The sequence below is a fragment of the Mytilus galloprovincialis genome, chromosome 3, assembly GCF_965363235.1.
Source record: "Mytilus galloprovincialis chromosome 3, xbMytGall1.hap1.1, whole genome shotgun sequence".
In the NCBI taxonomy this organism is placed as follows: domain Eukaryota; kingdom Metazoa; phylum Mollusca; class Bivalvia; order Mytilida; family Mytilidae; genus Mytilus; species Mytilus galloprovincialis.
Window position 1 is genome coordinate 104475030 of NC_134840.1, and position 19629 is coordinate 104494658.

General features: G+C 29.6%; 1 protein-coding gene across 2 annotated transcripts; it reads left to right on the forward strand.

Annotated features, from left to right (window-relative positions):
• The first annotated feature begins 7 nt into the window (after positions 1 to 7).
• Positions 8 to 18843, forward strand: LOC143069634 (serine palmitoyltransferase 2-like). Of its 2 annotated transcripts, none has more exons than XM_076244368.1 (13): positions 8 to 197; positions 4759 to 4929; positions 5305 to 5459; positions 6105 to 6250; positions 7026 to 7150; positions 8086 to 8179; positions 9580 to 9685; positions 10680 to 10899; positions 11673 to 11799; positions 12640 to 12775; positions 16040 to 16169; positions 16665 to 16763; positions 17759 to 18843. In XM_076244368.1, exons 1-13 carry the CDS (start codon positions 111 to 113, stop codon positions 17759 to 17761), a joined length of 1599 nt encoding a protein of 532 aa, XP_076100483.1. In that variant the 5' UTR covers positions 8 to 110; the 3' UTR covers positions 17762 to 18843. The 2 variants fall into 2 exon arrangements, with proteins under 2 accessions (XP_076100483.1, XP_076100484.1); XM_076244369.1 differs by lacking the exon at positions 8 to 197 and adding an exon at positions 3436 to 3582.
• The last annotated feature ends 786 nt before the right edge of the window (positions 18844 to 19629 follow it).

Consider the following 19629-nt stretch of genomic DNA (forward strand, 5'->3'; position numbering starts at 1 on the left):
CACGTCAGTTACTTTTTGAGAAAATATAACGTTATATTTGATTGGTGAATCTCGTGTACTTAATAAGAGTTACGAAATTTGGTTAGAAATTATAGTTGAGGGTGGTGAAGATGGCTGGAAAAACGAAGCCGAAAAATGGGATGAACGGCAAAACTAATGGAATTAATCATTGTTATCAAAACGGACAGAATTTACAGGTAAAATAAAAATATGTGCTAACGCATGTTTTGTATGATATTTTGAAATGCGCGTGTTTACAACTGAAACATTTGTTGGAAACAGTTTTTACAACCGGAAAAAAGTGATCCATTATCTTGATGAAATTCGAAATAACTGTAAAATCTCGTTTATATTTAATGAAAATATTAGAATAAACCTAAAATAATTTTTCGATTTTTTGTATATTAAAAAAAATCGAATGCGTGATTGGACACGCCCATTTTAATAGTATAAACAACATTCCATGATTATCTCCCGTTGTAAATATTGCCGGTTGCCAAAACAAATTTGTGCTGTACCTGGTTTATGAACTACATTTGCGTTGTATAATTAGAATTTAGGCATGTTGCTATCTAAACAATTTTTTTGTTGCATATATATCCTTGACCGTTTCTTAGATAAAATATATAGCACAAATTGGCACATTCCCCATTTCCATTCTCAATTTTAGCATTCTATATATACAGAACTATATATTGTTGCAAGTTAAAGAACATTTCTATATTGATACATTAATTTATTAGAATAATTTTGTGATGAATTTATTGTCCCTTATTGTATGTTTTATTCTATTTAATGCACACTGCACAGGCCCGTAGCCAGGAATTTCCAAGGGGGGGTTTGTTGGACTCATGGACTCGACTTTAACAGTCACAATTTGAACTAAATGTTGACTTTAACCGTGCTTATATGATTTCAAGGTGGGGTTCTGACGAACCCCCTGAACCCCCCTGGCTACGGGTATGCTGCGGTTGTAAAAAAAATATATACTTTTTTTTAAACCAAATAATTCCTTCTTAATTCATTGTTTAAGTTCAAATGTTAACCACAAATTTTTTTTTAGCCATGACCAATCTATATACAATGTAGTTAAAAAAAAAGGTCAATAATTAACTACAAATTATCTTAACCCATTATGTTAATTATCTTTTGTTAAATCAGATAACTTCTGATATCCATATTTTTATAAATAAGTAGTATTTCAAGATTCAACTCATAGAATCTTAGATACAGCTGGTGAAGTCTCTGTTTACAAATTCAATGATAACTGATGAGTCTACATTTGTAGCTGCTAACATTCAATGCTGTATTTTTAAAATTTTTAAATGATCAGTTTTATACCAGTGACATGTTTTTTGTTGATAAGTTATTAAAAAAAAAGCAAGGTTCCAATTCCCTCAGTCAAATTTGACCAATGATGGTTTTTGTAATTCTGTTTCTTTCATTAAGCTCCTTAAGAGATCATTTCAGATATATTAAGCTTGTTTTAAGCTACAGAGATGCTTGTCATTATCTAACCCTAGTATTGCCACATTTTTACATCTTTATGATCATACAATTTAACCCATACTATTATATGGCAGTGAAATATGGGGAATGTTTAGAACGGATTCAGCTGCTTGTAAAAAAGATAATGATTATATATTAGAAAAAGTCTTTGGTCAGGATTCTTCTGAAAAAGCTCATACCAAATTTATGAAATATATTCTTGGTGTAAACAGAAAGTCAAGTAATATAGCTGTAATGTCAGAGCTTATTAGATTTCTTATGTATTTTACTATAATTTTATCAATGTTAAACTATTGTCATAGACTGGAACATTTGAAAGAAGGATTATTATTTGATGCATTTATATGTTGTAAACAGTTACATAGCTCTATTGTAAATACATGGTATTCCAGTATAGATTATATTCAGAGAGAGATTGAATTACCAAATTTTGACCAATCAATTGATTCTTTATGTCAGTATGTTAAAAATAAACTATGTTACGTAAAAGTTATTTCACATTTTGGAATAAACTGAAGTATCAAACAATTAACTCCCAAAAAGGGAAGCTTGGTACTTATTTTTCTATAAAAAATTGTTTTAAAAAAGAAAAATATTTAGAATTACAGGACTTCAAAAAAAGACAGTCAATTTGCAAATTAAGAATAAGTGCTCACTCTTTAAAAATTGAGACAGACAGATATTCAAAAAAGCATATAGAAAGATCTGAGCGTCTTTGTTCTATTAAATTGCTCACTTGGTAAAGTTGAAGATGAGCTTCATTTTCTTATTAGAATGCCCTCTTTATGATATTCAAAGGGACAATTTTTTTCAAGATATTTCTAACAATTGTTATAATTTTATAAATTTAAATAAATCTTCTAAATTTTTGTGGCTCTTGACCCAAGAAAATGTTACTCTTATGGAAAACTGGGCTGTTATATTTGTGACTGTTTTGAATTAAGGAGATCAGGTATGAATACTGACACTAAGTCAAGTAAATAATTTGAGAATAAATACATATACATGTATAATGTAATTTTATTATTCTTTTATTCACAATATATATGTGGTTTTTAGCTTGATTCTGACCAATGCTTATATTCCAAATATATATGTTTATGCCTCTATTATTGTTGTTGTTACCAATTATGCAAATCAATTGTATCTGATTTTATGCCCTTTACGGGCCCTGTAATTTGGGAAATAAAAATATTCTATTCTATTCTATTCTATTCTATACTGGAAGCAGAACGAATTATTTTCTATAGAAAATTTGAATTATGATTAAAATCATTTATTTTTTTGTAAAGCTAAATTTGAAATACATGTACTCAGATAACTCCTTATGAGAAAGATACAATGCAGTTTCAGTTTGGGAAAGGAAATAAGTGTTGACTCTGTGTGCTTACAATTTTTAGCAATCCACCTTTATTTTGTTAAATATTAACAGTGAACTTTTATGTATATTGTTACATATATAATCAATGCTTTCCATGTGTTGATGTTGTAATAAAACTAAATAATTAATGAAGCATTTGTCCAAAGAATTGAAATAAGATATAAATACACCGTAATTAAATAATTAAAAGTTTTATACAACAGTTGACAATTTTGCTGATGCATGAATAATTTTTTTTTTTTAAATATCAATGCCACATCATACATGTATTTATAGAAAGACATTTGATAATGATAAAAAAAAAAAATGCATGATTCACTGTTATTTTTGGTGTGTCTCACTCCAAATTTGAAGATTTTTTTTGTAAAATTAATTGATTTTGGCCTTTATCAATACACTGAGAGACCTAACCAAAATAAAAGGAAACACTATTGTAAACAATTATATACATGTACTTATAGTAAAAGTTTAATCTATTGACACATCCTGCTGTCACCAATTAAGATTTGAGTGTGAAAACTTGTTTATGTCTGTTCTATAAGTACATGTACGAACAAGTATTGTTTATATATGTTTATTTAGTAGTATAGTTAAAAAAGGACATGAAAAAATAAATTCCATTTGTGTATAAACTTTATTGGAATATAGTTTGAAATATGGGTATTAAACTGTTTCTGAATATTCTACGAAAGGTAATTTTTATAAGTGTTTTAAACAGACAAAATGACAGATAACTACTAATTATAAAGAAACACTGTTACAAGCTGAATATTGAAAAGGAAAATTTAAATCATATATTAATATTCTGAATATGTACATTCAAAGATTACTATTCTTAATGGGTAGAAGTATTTATAATTATTCTTAATACACAGAAGCAAATATTATTGTTTGAAAAATATGTAAGCTTATTTACAAATGAGTGAGATTTTTTTTAAATTGTTTTTAGACTGGTCTTCTGAAAGTAAGTCAAATATCACTCTCCTATTAACAAAAGTGTGAAGATAAAAATCTCATTAAGTGCTCTGTTTAAATGACTGAGGAGTTGTTTTCCATATCAAATTGACAAGTTATTGGAAAAATCATTGTTTACACAGTATAGAGTGCCTAAGCCTTTTGACAGATTGTTTTTTAAAAGCATTTAATATATCATAAATGATTGGATATATTGCAAGTTTTTGATAATATGAATTTTGATAACTTAACTGCAACCTTTGAATATCAACAGCATACTTTATTTCTGATTATGGACCCCCAAGGGACATACAGAGCATACATAGATGAATAGAGAATATTGATTAGTATAGATTTGTGCAATATAAATACACCATAACGATACCAACTGCACAAACATTCAGACTTTAACAATGTCCCAGGCATGCAATATACGTTTAGTTAAAGTGTAATTGAACAAAAGGTAGCAATTTTTATGAAAACCATTTTAAATGAGTGTTGCAGTGAAGTACCCATGAAAAGGGTGGTTTCAGATGTACATGTGTCTGTAGGATAGATCACCACTTCATGTTAGATACTAAGAGGGTACATTTTTGTAAAAGTGTCAACCGGTTTTAAAGTCCTGCACAGACGATATAACTGATTGTATGAAGGGTAAACAGTTATGGGTAAGATATAACATACATTGTGTATAATAAACAATTTTTGGTCCATGTAATTTGTAAAAAAGGAATACAGATTGAAAAAATTGTTACAGCCAAAATATTTAGTGCAGAGGGGTTTAAAGCAATATCTATTGATCAAGAATCACAATATGTTGCAATAATGAAGTTAGTTTTTTCATAATGGTCATTTTAAAAGAAAAAATACTAGTTATTTCCCTTGTATTGAAAATAATACCTTTATATTTTCAGAACACACCTCTGAAGGATACATTTATAGAAACATTTGAGGAAACACCTCTATCTACAGCCATTTTAACATATCTGGGATATGCTGTTCTTGTTGTTATTGGACATATTAGAGATTTCTTAAGGAGTCTTGGTATTGAAAAAATAAAGTCATGCACAGAACCCAAGCTTCAGGTACAATATATATGGTACACATAGTACATGTATAATACAAATGTTTTAGACTTGGAACCCCCTTCTTTATTTTGTTGTGTGAAATATATAAAAAAAAGATTTATACATTTTAAGCTTCTGTGCCTATTTTTAAGGTATTTGTTCTCATTTAAACATAATCATGATAATCTTACTTTGGAATCGGTTTGTATGTGCCTGTCTCTTTTATTTACACAAGGCTGCCAAGATAAAAAAAAAAAAAACCAAATATAACAGTAACTTGATTCTGGTATGTTTTATACATCATATTATCATTGTTTAAAAAAAAGAAATAGAACATGTTTGTATATCATGCAATTTAAATTCTAAAAATTATAGTTTGACTTTTTTCTGTAGGGTTATGTTTCACTCTATCAGAGCTGGGAAAGTTTTTATACGAGGAATCTCTACAGAAGAATAAGAGATTGTTGGAACAGACCAATATGCAGTGTAGCTGGCGCAGAAATGGATATGTTAGAACGTGTATCTCCTGATAATGGATGGAACTTCGAGTATGTACATAACAGACAACTTTCAAGATGCATTTCTGTCCAAAAATGTTGGTTTTAGTGAACATCATTACTTCCATTCCCATGTTGAGCGAGTGAGAAAAATATGATGCTACATTGTATATTGCACAAATTATTCGGCAAATTGAATTCTCATAATTGACAATCAGTACTGCTGTCATCAGGGAGTTGTGATTAAGTACCTACAGAAAAAAACATTATTTCTAGTTTATCCTGTAAAATCACAATCACAAAGATGCTTGATGAACATTAATAGTGCAGGGATACAGGCAATCCCCTCTTTTTGGTTTAATGGCATCATTAAGTGCACATAGTTGAGTTTTTTTCGTTGACAGACAAACTTGAAAGTGGTCTATTCACCCTTCTTACAGGACTCTCAGTCATGTCAATGGGTATTTGTAAGAAATGTCTCATATTGGCGAATTTTCATGATTTTTTTTTTCACAAGTGACCTTTGTTAGGCTTGCAAAACGACTCAGCATTTTTTTATCGCCAATTGCAATTATACAAGGACCTATTTGTAATTTGATTTAGAACACTTTTCAACCTGTTTAACATAGTTAGAAAAACAGAATTAAAAAAAAAAAATTTGTCTCTTAGCTAAAAATGAAACTTCTTTTATTTCAGACTAACAGGAAAGAAGCAACATGTATTAAATTTTGGATCTTATAATTATCTTGGTTTTGCTGAAAACAAAGGTCCCTGTGCAGATGCTGTAGAAAAATCTACCATGAAGTATGGCGTGGGATGTTGTGGAAGTAGGCAAGAATTAGGTTAGTTAATAACAGAGGGCAAGTTCCCTTTTAACTTAAGAGGCTTGTAATTTTGAAACTTATATTAAGGAACCTTTCAGCTTTAAAAACACATCAAGAGGAATACATGATGAAATTTAATGTTTCAGTTAAGTTTAGGATGAATCTAGATGCACTATTGCCGAATAAGATTCCAAAAGGCACTCGCATACAGATGAATTATTGTGTAGAAAAAATACTATGCAAGTTTATAGAAGTTTCTGTTACAGACCTAATAAGCCAACAATTTAAAAAAAAAACACAATATCTCCACAATGGTCCATTACATGTACTATACATATGCCTATTAGGATAGTGCTTTATTGATGTTGTAAGAATGACAAAACACATCTTTAAAAAAAGAAGGGTTGATTGCAAAATAAAGAAGTTTAACAGCACCACATCTTTGTACCGCTTCGTTAGCAGTATCTGTCATTAGTTATATCTGATATCATAAAAACCTGACAGTTTTCAGATAATTTTGTCATCTGCCATTTTATTTGAATCAACAACAGTTTTCCTTAGAACTGCACTAACTGGATAATGAAAGCAGACAATATCAAAATAATTTGACAGAATATTTGATTTTCAATTAATATTGACAAGAAGAATCAAATCAGTAAAATATTTATCAATGACTAAATGAATAATTATTTTAAGAAACTCTTAGGATGAAGAAGTGTAAAATGAAAGAAATGTACAAACTAGATCTATCAATTAATGTAAAGATTTGAATGTTATATTTTAATTATTTCAGGTTATTTAGAAATCCATAAACAGCTGGATGAATTAGTGGCAAAGTTTCTTGGAGTAGAAGCTGCCACCACTTTTCCAATGGGTTTTGCCACTAACTCCATGAATATGCCAAGCATTGTAGGAAAGGTGAGTTATTGTGTAAACTAACTTTTTTGTGGAGTACCGGTACATTGTTACTGTAACCACTTTTCCTTTTGGTTTTACCACTAACTCCAAGCATTGTAGGAAAGGTGAGTTATTTATTAACAAACCCTTTAAGTCTTGTAGAGTACATCATTATATACTGTAACCACTTTTCCAATGGATTTTACTACTAATTCCATGAATATGCCAAGCATTGTAGTAAAGGTAAGTCATTGTGCAAACTAGTTCTATTATGGAGTACATTATTACGACATTATTCACCCATGTTTTATAAACCTGCAATTAAATGTGGGCAAAACCAGGATAACACCACTGCAAGCTATTTTTCACAATATCAACAATAAAGTTAGGGTTACAGATTAAAACATAAAAGGTTACGTTAATTTCTGAGAAGCAGTAGTGAGTACAGATGCACTAAGTTTATAAAGTGTTATAAACATGAATGTTTGTTGTAATTTAGAAATACATAAATCGTGGAAATTTAGTACCCCATCAATATTAAAGAAACAGCAGTTTAAAAGTAAAGAATGTCTTCCATTTCCACCGATGAAAATGTATGAATAGAACACAAACCTCAACATCAATAATCTTCACAAAGTTGTAAGAAATTTTGATAGCAGAAAAAAGATAGGATGACTTCATAAGGCCAAAAATATATAAAATAATGTTTCTTTTCACATGTTGAAATAATAATGTTGGTTGAAAGTCAAATATTTTTATATGAAAAAAAAGAAGTTTCTATAGATTCAAAAAATCCTTGTGCAAGATAACAAAATATTTATGGAAGGCACCATAAATTAGTGACTGTATGCATAAAACATAGGGTCGTTCAGATTAGTGAAAACAAATAATTTTTGTATACTTTTGTGCATTATTTGTTAGCAATTTTATGAGTTATTATCATTACATAATTTCAGGGATGTCTCATTTTAAGTGATGAACTGAATCACTCATCTTTGGTGCTGGGGTCAAGGTTGTCAGGAGCTTCCATTAAAACATTCCGTCATAATGGTAAATATTGACTAATCTCTTAATGTCTCTTTTAAAACTTAACTGGAATCTGCATATTTTATATACTAATTAAAAATCATATTTTGGAAGACTTTCTTTGGTATTTATTTATTTCTGTATGTAATTACTGTCTGATCCAGGTTGTTGATTTCATACTTGCCAACTATGACAATGGAAAATCATGTCATGACATGACATGACATGTCAAAAAGCGTGTGAAAACGCGTGACGTAGATGCGTATCTTTTAATATGAATGTGGTAATGTTCATAATTTCACATACAAATTTGTTAATATAAGAAACAATATATATTCTACTGTTAACTTTTATTGTAAAGCACCACCACTAGGCACATATTCCAAAACAACTGCCAGTTTCAAGTTTAGTTACATTTATTTTAAATAGCAGCACACAACATAAATGTAACATAGTCAAGTTCTGATCAGAATTCAGTGTCAATTTCTTTATAATTGAAAATGCTCTCCAACAGTAGGAATTGATATTTGACTGAATTACATGTAGCTTCATCAAGATTTGAAAGAATGTCATAATGTCTTTTAATTTGGCAATGTAAAATGTCATCTATTAAATCTGCCATTGCTCCCATTGCTATTGCCTGGTCAAAACTGGGTACGTAGTTTATCAAAAGATAGCTGGTACTATGAGAGCTGATCCAACAGTTCTATGATATTTTCATCCCCATGGCATGTAGAAATCTGTTGGCTAGATTTGAAACTCAACTGAAATTGAAAAAGAAAAATGTTTTACAAATTTGATTTCCATTAGATAAACATGTATAATGCTTATTCAAATAGCTACATTGTATTTCTCCTCTCACATGTATTGTTTTTTTGTCATTGCATCATAGAATGCACAAATTATGCGTTACTTGTCACTAGATCATTTAAACTCGAACTCCAAAATATAATTTATAAATTTTGAATCTTGCCGTACACATCGTTTTAGCTTAACAATCTGCGCTTTAGACGAGGGTACAGGCCCTGAAAGTGACCTCTTTCTGTGCACATTTCCCCTATAAAGTGAACTTGAAAGAAAGTCACAAAATCGTTTAAAACTAATCACAAACTACTTACCTTTTACTGTTTCAAGTGTTTGTCCATATAGAAAAATAAACAATATGGCAGCCAAACAATTCCTTCGAATTTTTCGGTCTTTATCGCCGAATAAGGAAAAAACTCGAGAATAGCGATATCACTAACGACCAAAAAATGAAAAGAACGAAAAAGCGTGTAATTGCGTGTAAAGTGGTGAAAAGCGTGTACACGCCATGTGACAAAATCCTCGCGTGTATTACACGCAAATATCATGTCACTTGACGTGTATGGTTGATTTGCTATTTGTTGCCAATATTTCACTATTTGATGTACATAATATTTCAGATATAGAAGATTTAGAAAATAAATTAAAAACTGCAGTAGTCTTTGGACAGCCAAGAACACACAGGCCATGGAAAAAAATTCTAATTGTCGTAGAAGGAGTCTATAGGTAGGAAACAAATAAGCAATTGTGTATTTGATAGTACATATACTGTTGATTTAGTATTATTTGTTGGATACCAATTTTTCGTGATTTTGTTGGTACAGGTGAAACATGAATTTAAATGTTCAACAAACTACAAATTTTCTATCAGCTTTCTATATGGAGATTGCTAAAAATTAAATATCCATGAAAACACATTTTTAACTCAATCCATGAAAATTGCTACACACAAAATTAATGGAATCCACAGTACTGCAAAATATATTTAAAAGTATAACTTCTGACAGATTGTGTTTCATTAGAGTATAGCAGTGTTCCAGCTAGGATTTGAAAATAGAGCGGCGGCGTTTTCAAAAAAGGGTACGAAATGAGGAAAAAAGAATGTTTTTAAACTTTTTTCAAAAGGGCACATAGGGGCGCAAAATTTCGGGGGCGGGACGCTGCGCCCCTCCATTTCATGCCAGCTGAAACACTGGTATAGTGTGCCTTATTTAATCAATATTAAGATATTGAGGTAAAGATGAAAAAAGCATATGATAATTTACAAAGTTTTAAAATTGTTTTGTCATTATAACAATTTAGGTCATAACATTTAATTTTGAGAGTCAAGGAGTTTTTAAATTAAATATTTTTTAAACAAAAAAAATTAAGTCTCTAACATTCTTTTGTGTGAAAAAAAAACATCTTTGTTTTTAGAGGGAAAGACATGTACTTTCATATAATTAAAAAATATTTAGAACTGATTATTTGCCTTGGTTTTAAGATTAATATAGGCTCTAAAAAGTTCTTTTATAATGCATTTATAATTTAAGTAAACTCAATCGGTGTAAATTTTATTATTGAAAAGAATTTGGTGTGGTACATTATTTTTAGTTATTTAGACTGAAGATATTAAAGTGACACACTTACACATAATAAATTCACTTCTGGCAGGAAATTAATCTGGTGTATTATTGGTAATTTTAATGATCATCTAATAATAATGACTTCTTTCTTTTAGTATGGAAGGATCGATTGTAAAATTGCCAGAAGTAGTGGCATTGAAGAAGAAATACAAAGCTTACATTTACTTAGATGAGGCCCATAGTGTTGGAGCCATGGGACCACATGGCCGAGGCATAGTGGATTATTTTGGAATTGATCCTAAAGACATTGATATCATGATGGGAACGTTTACAAAAAGTTTTGGTGCTGCTGGCGGTTATATTGGAGGGTCCAAGGTATATGTAAATTGTAATTATAGAAAAAGTATTCAACTTCTGTGAAGTTTTTGTTGAAATTATCAAAAAAAGAAGCATATAAGAGCTGATAACTTTCCAATTATTATATTACCGTTAGTTCTATTGTTAAATAATATGCAATGCAGAAATAATTTGGATAATCAATCTCCTGATATCATTTAAGAGATAAAGAAAAAGGAATCAAAAGAAGATATGGTAAAATTGAGAATGGAAGTGGGCAAAGAGCAGAAAACAGCCCAAGGCCACCAATGGGGTCTTCAACATAGTGAGAAAATCACGATTCTAGAGGCGGGCTTCAGCTAGCCCCTAAACCAAAATGTGTACTAGATATAGGAAGATGTGGTGTGAGTGCCAATGAGACAACTTTCCATCCAAATAACAATTTAAAAAAAGTAAACCAGTATAGGTCAATGTACGGCCTTCAACACGGAGCCTTGGCTCACACCGAACAACAAGCTATAAAGGGCCGGAAAATTACTAGTGTAAACCATTCAAACGGGAAAACCAATGGTCTAATCTATATAAAATAAAAAAATGAGAAACGGGAAACACGTATAAGTTACATAAACAAATGACAACTACTGTACTTAGGACAGATGCAAACATTTGCAGCGGGATTAAACGTTTTCATGGATCCAAACCTTCACCCTTTTTCTGAAACACTAGTTCAGTCAAAATGACATTTGTATGGTGGATGTTATTGCGTTTATTAATCAAAGGGAAATAACTTTAAAATTATTATTATTTTCCAGGATTTGATTAACCATTTGAAATTACAGTCTCATGGATCAATATATTCCTGTACCATGGCCCCTCCAGTAACACAACAAATCATATCATCAATGTCAATCATCATGGGAGCAGATGGCACAAATGAAGGTAAGGATATGAAAAATTCTTAGATAAACAAAGTTAAATTAAACCTTCTAAGCTTTAATGATATTTCTGGTATATAATTATAAAGTCAATTTGATATAACTTAAAGGTTTTTGTAAATATAAAATAAGAAGATGTGGTATGATTGCCAATAAGACAACTCACCACCAGAGACCAAATGACATGGAAGTTATCAGTTAGAGGTTACTTACAGCTTTCAACAATGAGTAAAACCGATACAGCAAAAGGCCTAAAATGACAAATATAAAACAATTCAAACGAAAAATCAAAACTTAATAACCTTGTTTTGCATTATTTTTTAAATGTTGCAAACATCATACCGAACTAAGAGCAGATAGTATATTGAAATATTACAGTTTTAAGACCATATGGAATGTAAGCTTGACTTTCAGTATAATTCAGTGTTATTTATAGTACTGTAAATTCAGAAATTATTGTGTGCATTTATTATTTCAATTTTTCATTTAAGACTAAAATGCGATTTTAATTTTTGCAATATTCAGAAAAATCCTGTTTAATTTATATACAAAATTTCAAAATGCAAGTTTTAATTATTGCGATTATAACCCTGTTGCATTTTTTGCAATAATGAAAACATCACAATATTATTTCTGAATTTACAGTAATGCTTCTAAAGTCTGGTTCACATATTTTTTAGACCTTTGTGTGAACCACTTAAAGAAAGCAATAAAGGAATTTAACCTCCTTTTATGCTTTTATAATGCAAAATATTTTGTTAGTTGTGAAATAATTTATGATATTTATGTCAGATATTTAGAATTGGGCACTATAGAATGCTAACATGCTGTTGTTCAATTTTAGGTCAAAAAAGAGTACAACAACTTAAGTGGAATACACGCTATTTCAGAAGGAGGTTACATGATATGGGTTTTATTATCTACGGAAACAAAGATTCACCCGTCATTCCATTGTTAATATTTATGCCAGCTAAAATTGCGTAAGTGTTGAATTGACATTTTTTATTATGGAAAACAATGAAAACGTGGGTATCTATTTTCGTGGTTTGAGCAACATTTAAATGTTCATGGATTTTTAAATTCTTGGATTTTTTTTTTTTATTTTTTATTTATTTTTTCAATAGTCAGGATTTAACATCACCCTTACAGCACCACCTGACTAGGGTGTTACAGGGTTTCAAATATATAACAACAATAGACTATTGTTTTATCAAGATTTACACAAACTAAAAAATAAATATTTTGAAAATCTTTTTTTTTTCTCTCTCTCTTTCACACTCTCTCTCTCCTTCTTTCTCACTCTCTCTTTCTCTCTTTTTTCACAATCTCTTCATATAGAAATATCTATAGATTATTTTAAAATAGAAGAAAAAAAAAAAGAAGGTTTACATGTGCTATGCATATATTACATGTTGTTTGCTCTGTTCCATAAATAGGTCAAAAAGATATATATATTGATATAAATTTGGTTGTTAGATTACCATTCAGGATAAATAATTAGCATAGGGGCCCAAAGTTTTTCAAGTTCAAAAACTTTGTTGTATTTTCTTGCTGTATATAACTCTAAGTTATAAAAGTTTCTCAGTCTATTTTTTAATTCAATTGCATTTGGAAGCTTTTCTTCTAGCTTGCATTTATATATGTATTTTTTGGCAAAAATTACAAGAAAATTTAAAAATAAGCTTTCTTCTACAAAACCAAGAAAAAAGTTTTTTTTGTTAAAATCAATGTTAACATAGAAATTTTTCAGGCAAGCACAAAACAAATATAAAAAATTTGATGTCACTTGACAATCATAAAATAAATGTCCAATAGTTTCATCTTCACATCTACAAAAAGAACATAACTTTGTATCTTTGATTTTAATCTTATATAAAAATGTATTTGTAGGAATAGTCCTATGTAAAAACTTATATTGGAAATTATACAAATATGTATCTCTACAACATTTCTGAAGTATACAAAAGTATTTCTTCCAGTCTTCAATGTTAGAATGCAGCTCATCCTCCCATTTTGAAAATTTTACAACTGGAGGATGTGCACATTTTACAATAAGATTATTATATATGAATTTGATATTTTTACTGCTAGTAATTTTCTCCAAAAAAATTTCCTGCGGAGTAAAATTTTCTAAGTCAGTATCAGTGTTTTCCCTAATACACTGTTTTACCTCCATAGGGATATTTGATATTAAACTGTAATAGTGCATATAATTATTTGTCTGAACTTTTTGTTTAATCTGATCAAATGTGAAAAAATCTCTTCTTTGATGGTCAAAAATGTGACAGAGGTTTTGCACACCGGCAACTCCCCATCTGTTATATAATGAGAAATCTTCTGTTTTCACAAAATTCAAGATATCCATCGAGAGACACTCCTTGACATCAGTTTTAACATGTGGTTTAGATGAGTGTAAAGCTTGAAAAACATCTTTCCAAAAAAGATTGCTGAGTTGATTTCCAATCTCTAAAAATTTGAAGTTTTGTAAAGAAAAAGATCTTGCACCCCCAAATTTTTTCAATATCAACTTAAGAATATTTTGCCAGTCCCAAATTCTTGGATTTTAGTGTTTCTAAAAATTGAAGCCATTAGAAACGAAGGTTACAAATTTTCTGGATTGAAGGAAATTGCAAAAACATGGACCTGTGTTAATCGTAGGATGACACTAATTAGCCTAAGATGGAGTGATCAGCAGATTAAAGACCATCAAATGTGTTAATTAGACCATAAACATGTCACCTAAAGAAAACAGTTACATAAACAAATGCTATAAGAGTATCTTGAATTGTAAGATAATTCTTATCAAAAGCAAGCCCAGCAAGAAATTATAATTTTCCATATGTAGGAGAGTTATAAGGATATAAAATAAACACTTTACATAGCATATCAATACTGGAAATCTGACTTTCATTGATCAAAAGTATTTTTTTATGAGATATAAATGATCTAAAGATTTACAGTTTAGGTTTTTAAAGATTATTTGGGTATAATCATGCCTGCAGTTGTAGTTCATAGTGTGTTTGTCTTGTGACTACTATTATAATATTCTCAGAGTTGGCGTTATTCAATATATTTTCTAGTTGATATCAGTAGTCAAACCTACATGGGGATCTTTCCATGTCTTGATTTGGACAATGTTTGTTTTAATTCTTTGGACACTTAAATTCGTGGATAAAGTCATTCACGAAAACCACTAAAAACTGGTTCCCTATGAGTAAAAGTACTTTCACAGTATATGTTTAAATCTAAAATCAATCTGTCATCTAATAAGTCTTTGCATTTTTGTGCAAATCCTTGACTGATTAAAATAAAACAATTGTTACAATCCAGCATAAGGCTTTCTAGGTTAGTCTCTATCCTCCTCTATTAAAATAAAACAATTGTTACAATCCAGCATAAGGCTTTCTAGGTTAGTCTCTATCCTCCTCTATTAAAATAGAACAATTGTTACAATCCAGCATAAGGCTTTCTAGGTTAGTCTCTATCCTCCTCTATTAAAATAAAACAATTGTTACAATCCAGCATAAGGCTTTCTAGGTTAGTCTCTATCCTCCTCTATTAAAATAAAACAATTGTTACAATCCAGCATAAGGCTTTCTAGGTTAGTCTCTATCCTCCTCTATTAAAATAGAACAATTGTTACAATCCAGCATAAGGCTTTCTAGGTTAGTCTCTATCCTCCTCTATTAAAATAAAACAATTGTTACAATCCAGCATAAGGCTTTCTAGGTTAGTCTCTATCCTCCTCTATTAAAATAAAACAATTGTTACAATCCAGCATAAGGCTTTCTAGGTTAGTCTCTATCCTCCTCTATTAAAATAAAACAATTGTTACAATCCAGCATAAGGCTTTCTAGGTTAGTCTCTATCCTCCTCTATTAAAATAGAACAATTGTTACAATCCAGCATAAGGCTTTCTAGTTTAGTCTCTATCCTCCTCTATTGAAATAAAAGAAACCTGAAAAAAGACATTGAAATAACCGTTCACCAGAAATGAAAGGGTGAGAATATCAGCAACCATGGGTCCCCATACAGTCTTCAACAATGAGCAATAGGTATAGCAAAAACCTCTTTATACCTTCTATGGAGGCTAGATGATATTACTAATATGAATTGCCTTTTATTGGAATTTCATTGTTTATTTTTAATTTGGCAAATTAAGAATTAGTTTTTGAAAAACTATAAATCAAGAATACTTTTCGAAAAAAATCAGCTTTTTATTGCAATCTTATTGTATATTTCAGTGCATTAGGCAGAGAATGTTTGAAAAGAGGACTTGGTATTGTGGTGGTAGGATTCCCAGCCACACCCATCATAGAATCTCGAGCAAGGTTTTGTCTGTCAGCTGCTCATAATAAAGAAATGTTAGACAAGGTAAGTTTTTATACACTGACCTCACTGGGAAAGTTTGTGGTGATCATTCTATCGTAAGATAATGTGTGCGTCATCTCAAAAGTTACTCATAAACCAATAAGTGTGTGTTTATGAAAATGTTTAAAATTAAAGTATAAAACATTTATTTCAAACAAGAATATGGTTGATATGTACCCATATTCCTTAAGTAATCATATCCGAGTGCACAAGACCTTTCAATTTGAAATTATGCTGCCTGAAATATAATGCATGCATTTTAAAATGGTTTAGGTCAAATAGATGGATTTGACAAGAGCAGTTGTCTTGTTTTTTTAAACTACTTAACTTTTTTTTTATTGAGCGCCACTGATGAGTCTTTTTCAGGCAAAACCAACGTCTGTTGCAAATACGAAATATCAATATGATATGTAAACTTTGTATTGATTTATTTTTTAAGTTATATGTAACTAAATGTTCAATAAAACATGTTTACATTAATTGATCTCCTTGTTTCAGGCCCTTGCAATAATCAATGAAGTTGGAGATATGCTATCTTTGAAATATTCCAGAACTGTTCCACCAAGTTTTAGTGAGAAGGATGTTGAGTTATTATTGGTATGTATTACAGATTGTCATAGTAGCATGATTAATTACAATAGCTGAATGTGTAGAAATGGTGTTATTTTTAATAAAATGCACTGCTTTCACACATAAAAGAAAAAGGGCTGGTATTAGTTTTAATTTTAATTCAAGAACATTTTGGTATTGATCATTATCAGGCATACGTAAGTAAAGTTCTGTTGATTTATTTTTATTTGTTGGATACCAATTTTTGTAGATTTCATTGTTAAAGATTAAGGCACAACTTTAAATGTTCAACTTTCTACAAATTTTCAATAGGCTTTTATGAATTTCGACTAAGACAAAACAATGAAATCAATTAATTTTTCATTAATCTACAAAAAATTCAAAGCCCATGATAGTAAATGAATCCACAGCATGTGAACTTGTTTGTTATTGAATGGAAGTTCCTGGCATTTCCATTGTAAAGCTAGAAATTGAGTAAATGCATACAAAGAAAGACAACTCTTATTAATATAATTCCTGCTTTATGGGCAAGTGGTGAAAATGAAGGAAACAACTATTTGTTTTTTTTGTAATTTCCAGAAAAATGTACCCATGATTGAGTTTTTATTCAGTTTAAATATAAAAATTCCAAAATTATGTATCTGTTAGGTTTAATTTTGTTTATGAAAAATATATTGATTGATTGTTGGTTGCTTATTAATAATGTCCAGTGGCCAATGAAAATTGAAAAATATATACACATTGAATTTGAAATCTTACATTATGAATTTAATTTTTATTCTGTTATATTCAGACAAATTTCCACTGATAAACTTTTTTTCAGTCAAATACATGTTTTTAAATTTTGATAATGGAATCCCTATTAGAATAGAAAATTCTTAACATTACTATAAATTTTTTTTTCTTGAAAATTTGTGGTTTATACATGCTTGTTAAAAGACCCCTTAAATACTGTATTAGAAACTTGTAATGTCTTAAATAATTCCTATATTAAATAATTAATACTGTTAATCTTTTTGCAGTGATTGTTTAAAAGAAGTGTAAACAAAACAGTACTAATGGCCTATCAGATGCATTGCCATGACAACCCACAGTTCATGTTAATGACGGATTCTGTATCAACGGTGTTTGAATTACAGTGGAAAGTTGTTCCTAGAATCTAAATATAGACTACACCAATATCAACCAATCAGAATCTTGAGAAATTGTGAATTGAGTGGAGTGTCAATCAGACAATGTATTACAGTCTGAATCATGGAAAATTAGTGTGATTTAGGGGAAATTTATCATAGTCAATTTGACAATGATATAGTCTTTATCATTGAAGCTAAGTATAGGTTGAGTGAAAAATTATCATAGTTTTATGTATATTATTGCTTCACAATATATCTCTCAATATCAATGCTGTACTTCTGTTAAATCCTTTAGCAAAATATTTATTTTTTTTTCCATGAGAACAGCATGGCAGAGGAAGTAGGTCTTGTCAACCAAGACTGTGAAGTCATTGTAAACTGAAATGATGAACAGGTTTAACCTTGAAGCTGTTATTTATGCTAGAAACTTTTCATTGTTCAGTAGAACAAAAAAGCAATAGAATTTTTTTGATTTCATACTTAAGGTTTTCAGATTTCTTTTCGTCTTTACATCTGAATCCATTTCATTGGACCAAATCAAATTTCACTTCTTTCTGATTTTTGATAGAATTTATGAATGACTGAATCCATTTGACTGTGATGTTATGTTGTTAATCACACACGATGCAAATATAGATATGTATCAGTTGTCTTTCAGGAATTGTTGTACCATTTAAATTTTATAACGTTGTGTACTTAACCTTTGAACTATCATGAATATCAAAATAATTCGATGTAATTGTTCATAGCTCAGAATTTTTACACCTGAATGCTAGTATTATCTCTCCATCATCACTCATTCAGATCATATTCCAAAGAAAGTTCATTTTCATATTTTTCCTTCAAAAGTGTTAAAATATATACCTATAAAATGCAAGAAAATTGGTGCACCCAATCAATCATCAACATCAATTTTAGACAAAAATACCTTATCACTCAAAAATATCATCTCACTTAAATACATAAGATTTTCCTTTAAATTGAATGTTACAGCTGTGTATCATTATGTATCATCAGGTTCACCTTCGTTCAATGTGTTTAGTGCTATATTTTACAATATTTATATATTTGATATTTACATTATATTAATATGCTATCATTCATGATTTTATTTATGCGCCAAGTGTGTCTTTTCAAGATTTTTAACAGTTTAAGAATTCCTCTCTAGTGAGACAAATCCTGCAATTTTTGTATGTACATGTTTCTACTGATGCTAATTTTTGCCAAGATCTTAAACTATATATTTTTGGCCTGATTTGTACAAGTTATATATATTTTTTTTTAAATGTCTTCTGGAAAAATGTCCATTTAGAAGACCTATTTTTTTTCAGATAGGTTTAAAATGCAAATTGACTGTCCATTTTCTTCAATAGAGAAAAGTAACGTGTAGGAATTGAAAATTTAAGCTGATAATCATATTGTGTTTCAAAATGTGAACTTTATAAGGTGGGTAGTGTCATCATAGTAAATGTGTCAGACTCATAAAGTAAAGTTCTCATGAAAGCGTCATATTGATTTTTCTTCAACAGCTTGAATTTTAAAAATTATTTGACTTTTCTTACAGTTAATCTCTAATATGATATCTTATTGAACAAATAATTGTTAACAGTAGAAATCCAATTTTTGAAATGCATTTAATATTTTCTTCTTTTGAAGTTACTTCTATGTCAGATTTATATATCGTTTTTGTTTTTTTTCATTATATGTATTAAGTTCTTTTTTTAATTTTTTAACCATTAGTATTTTGTATTTTTATATTA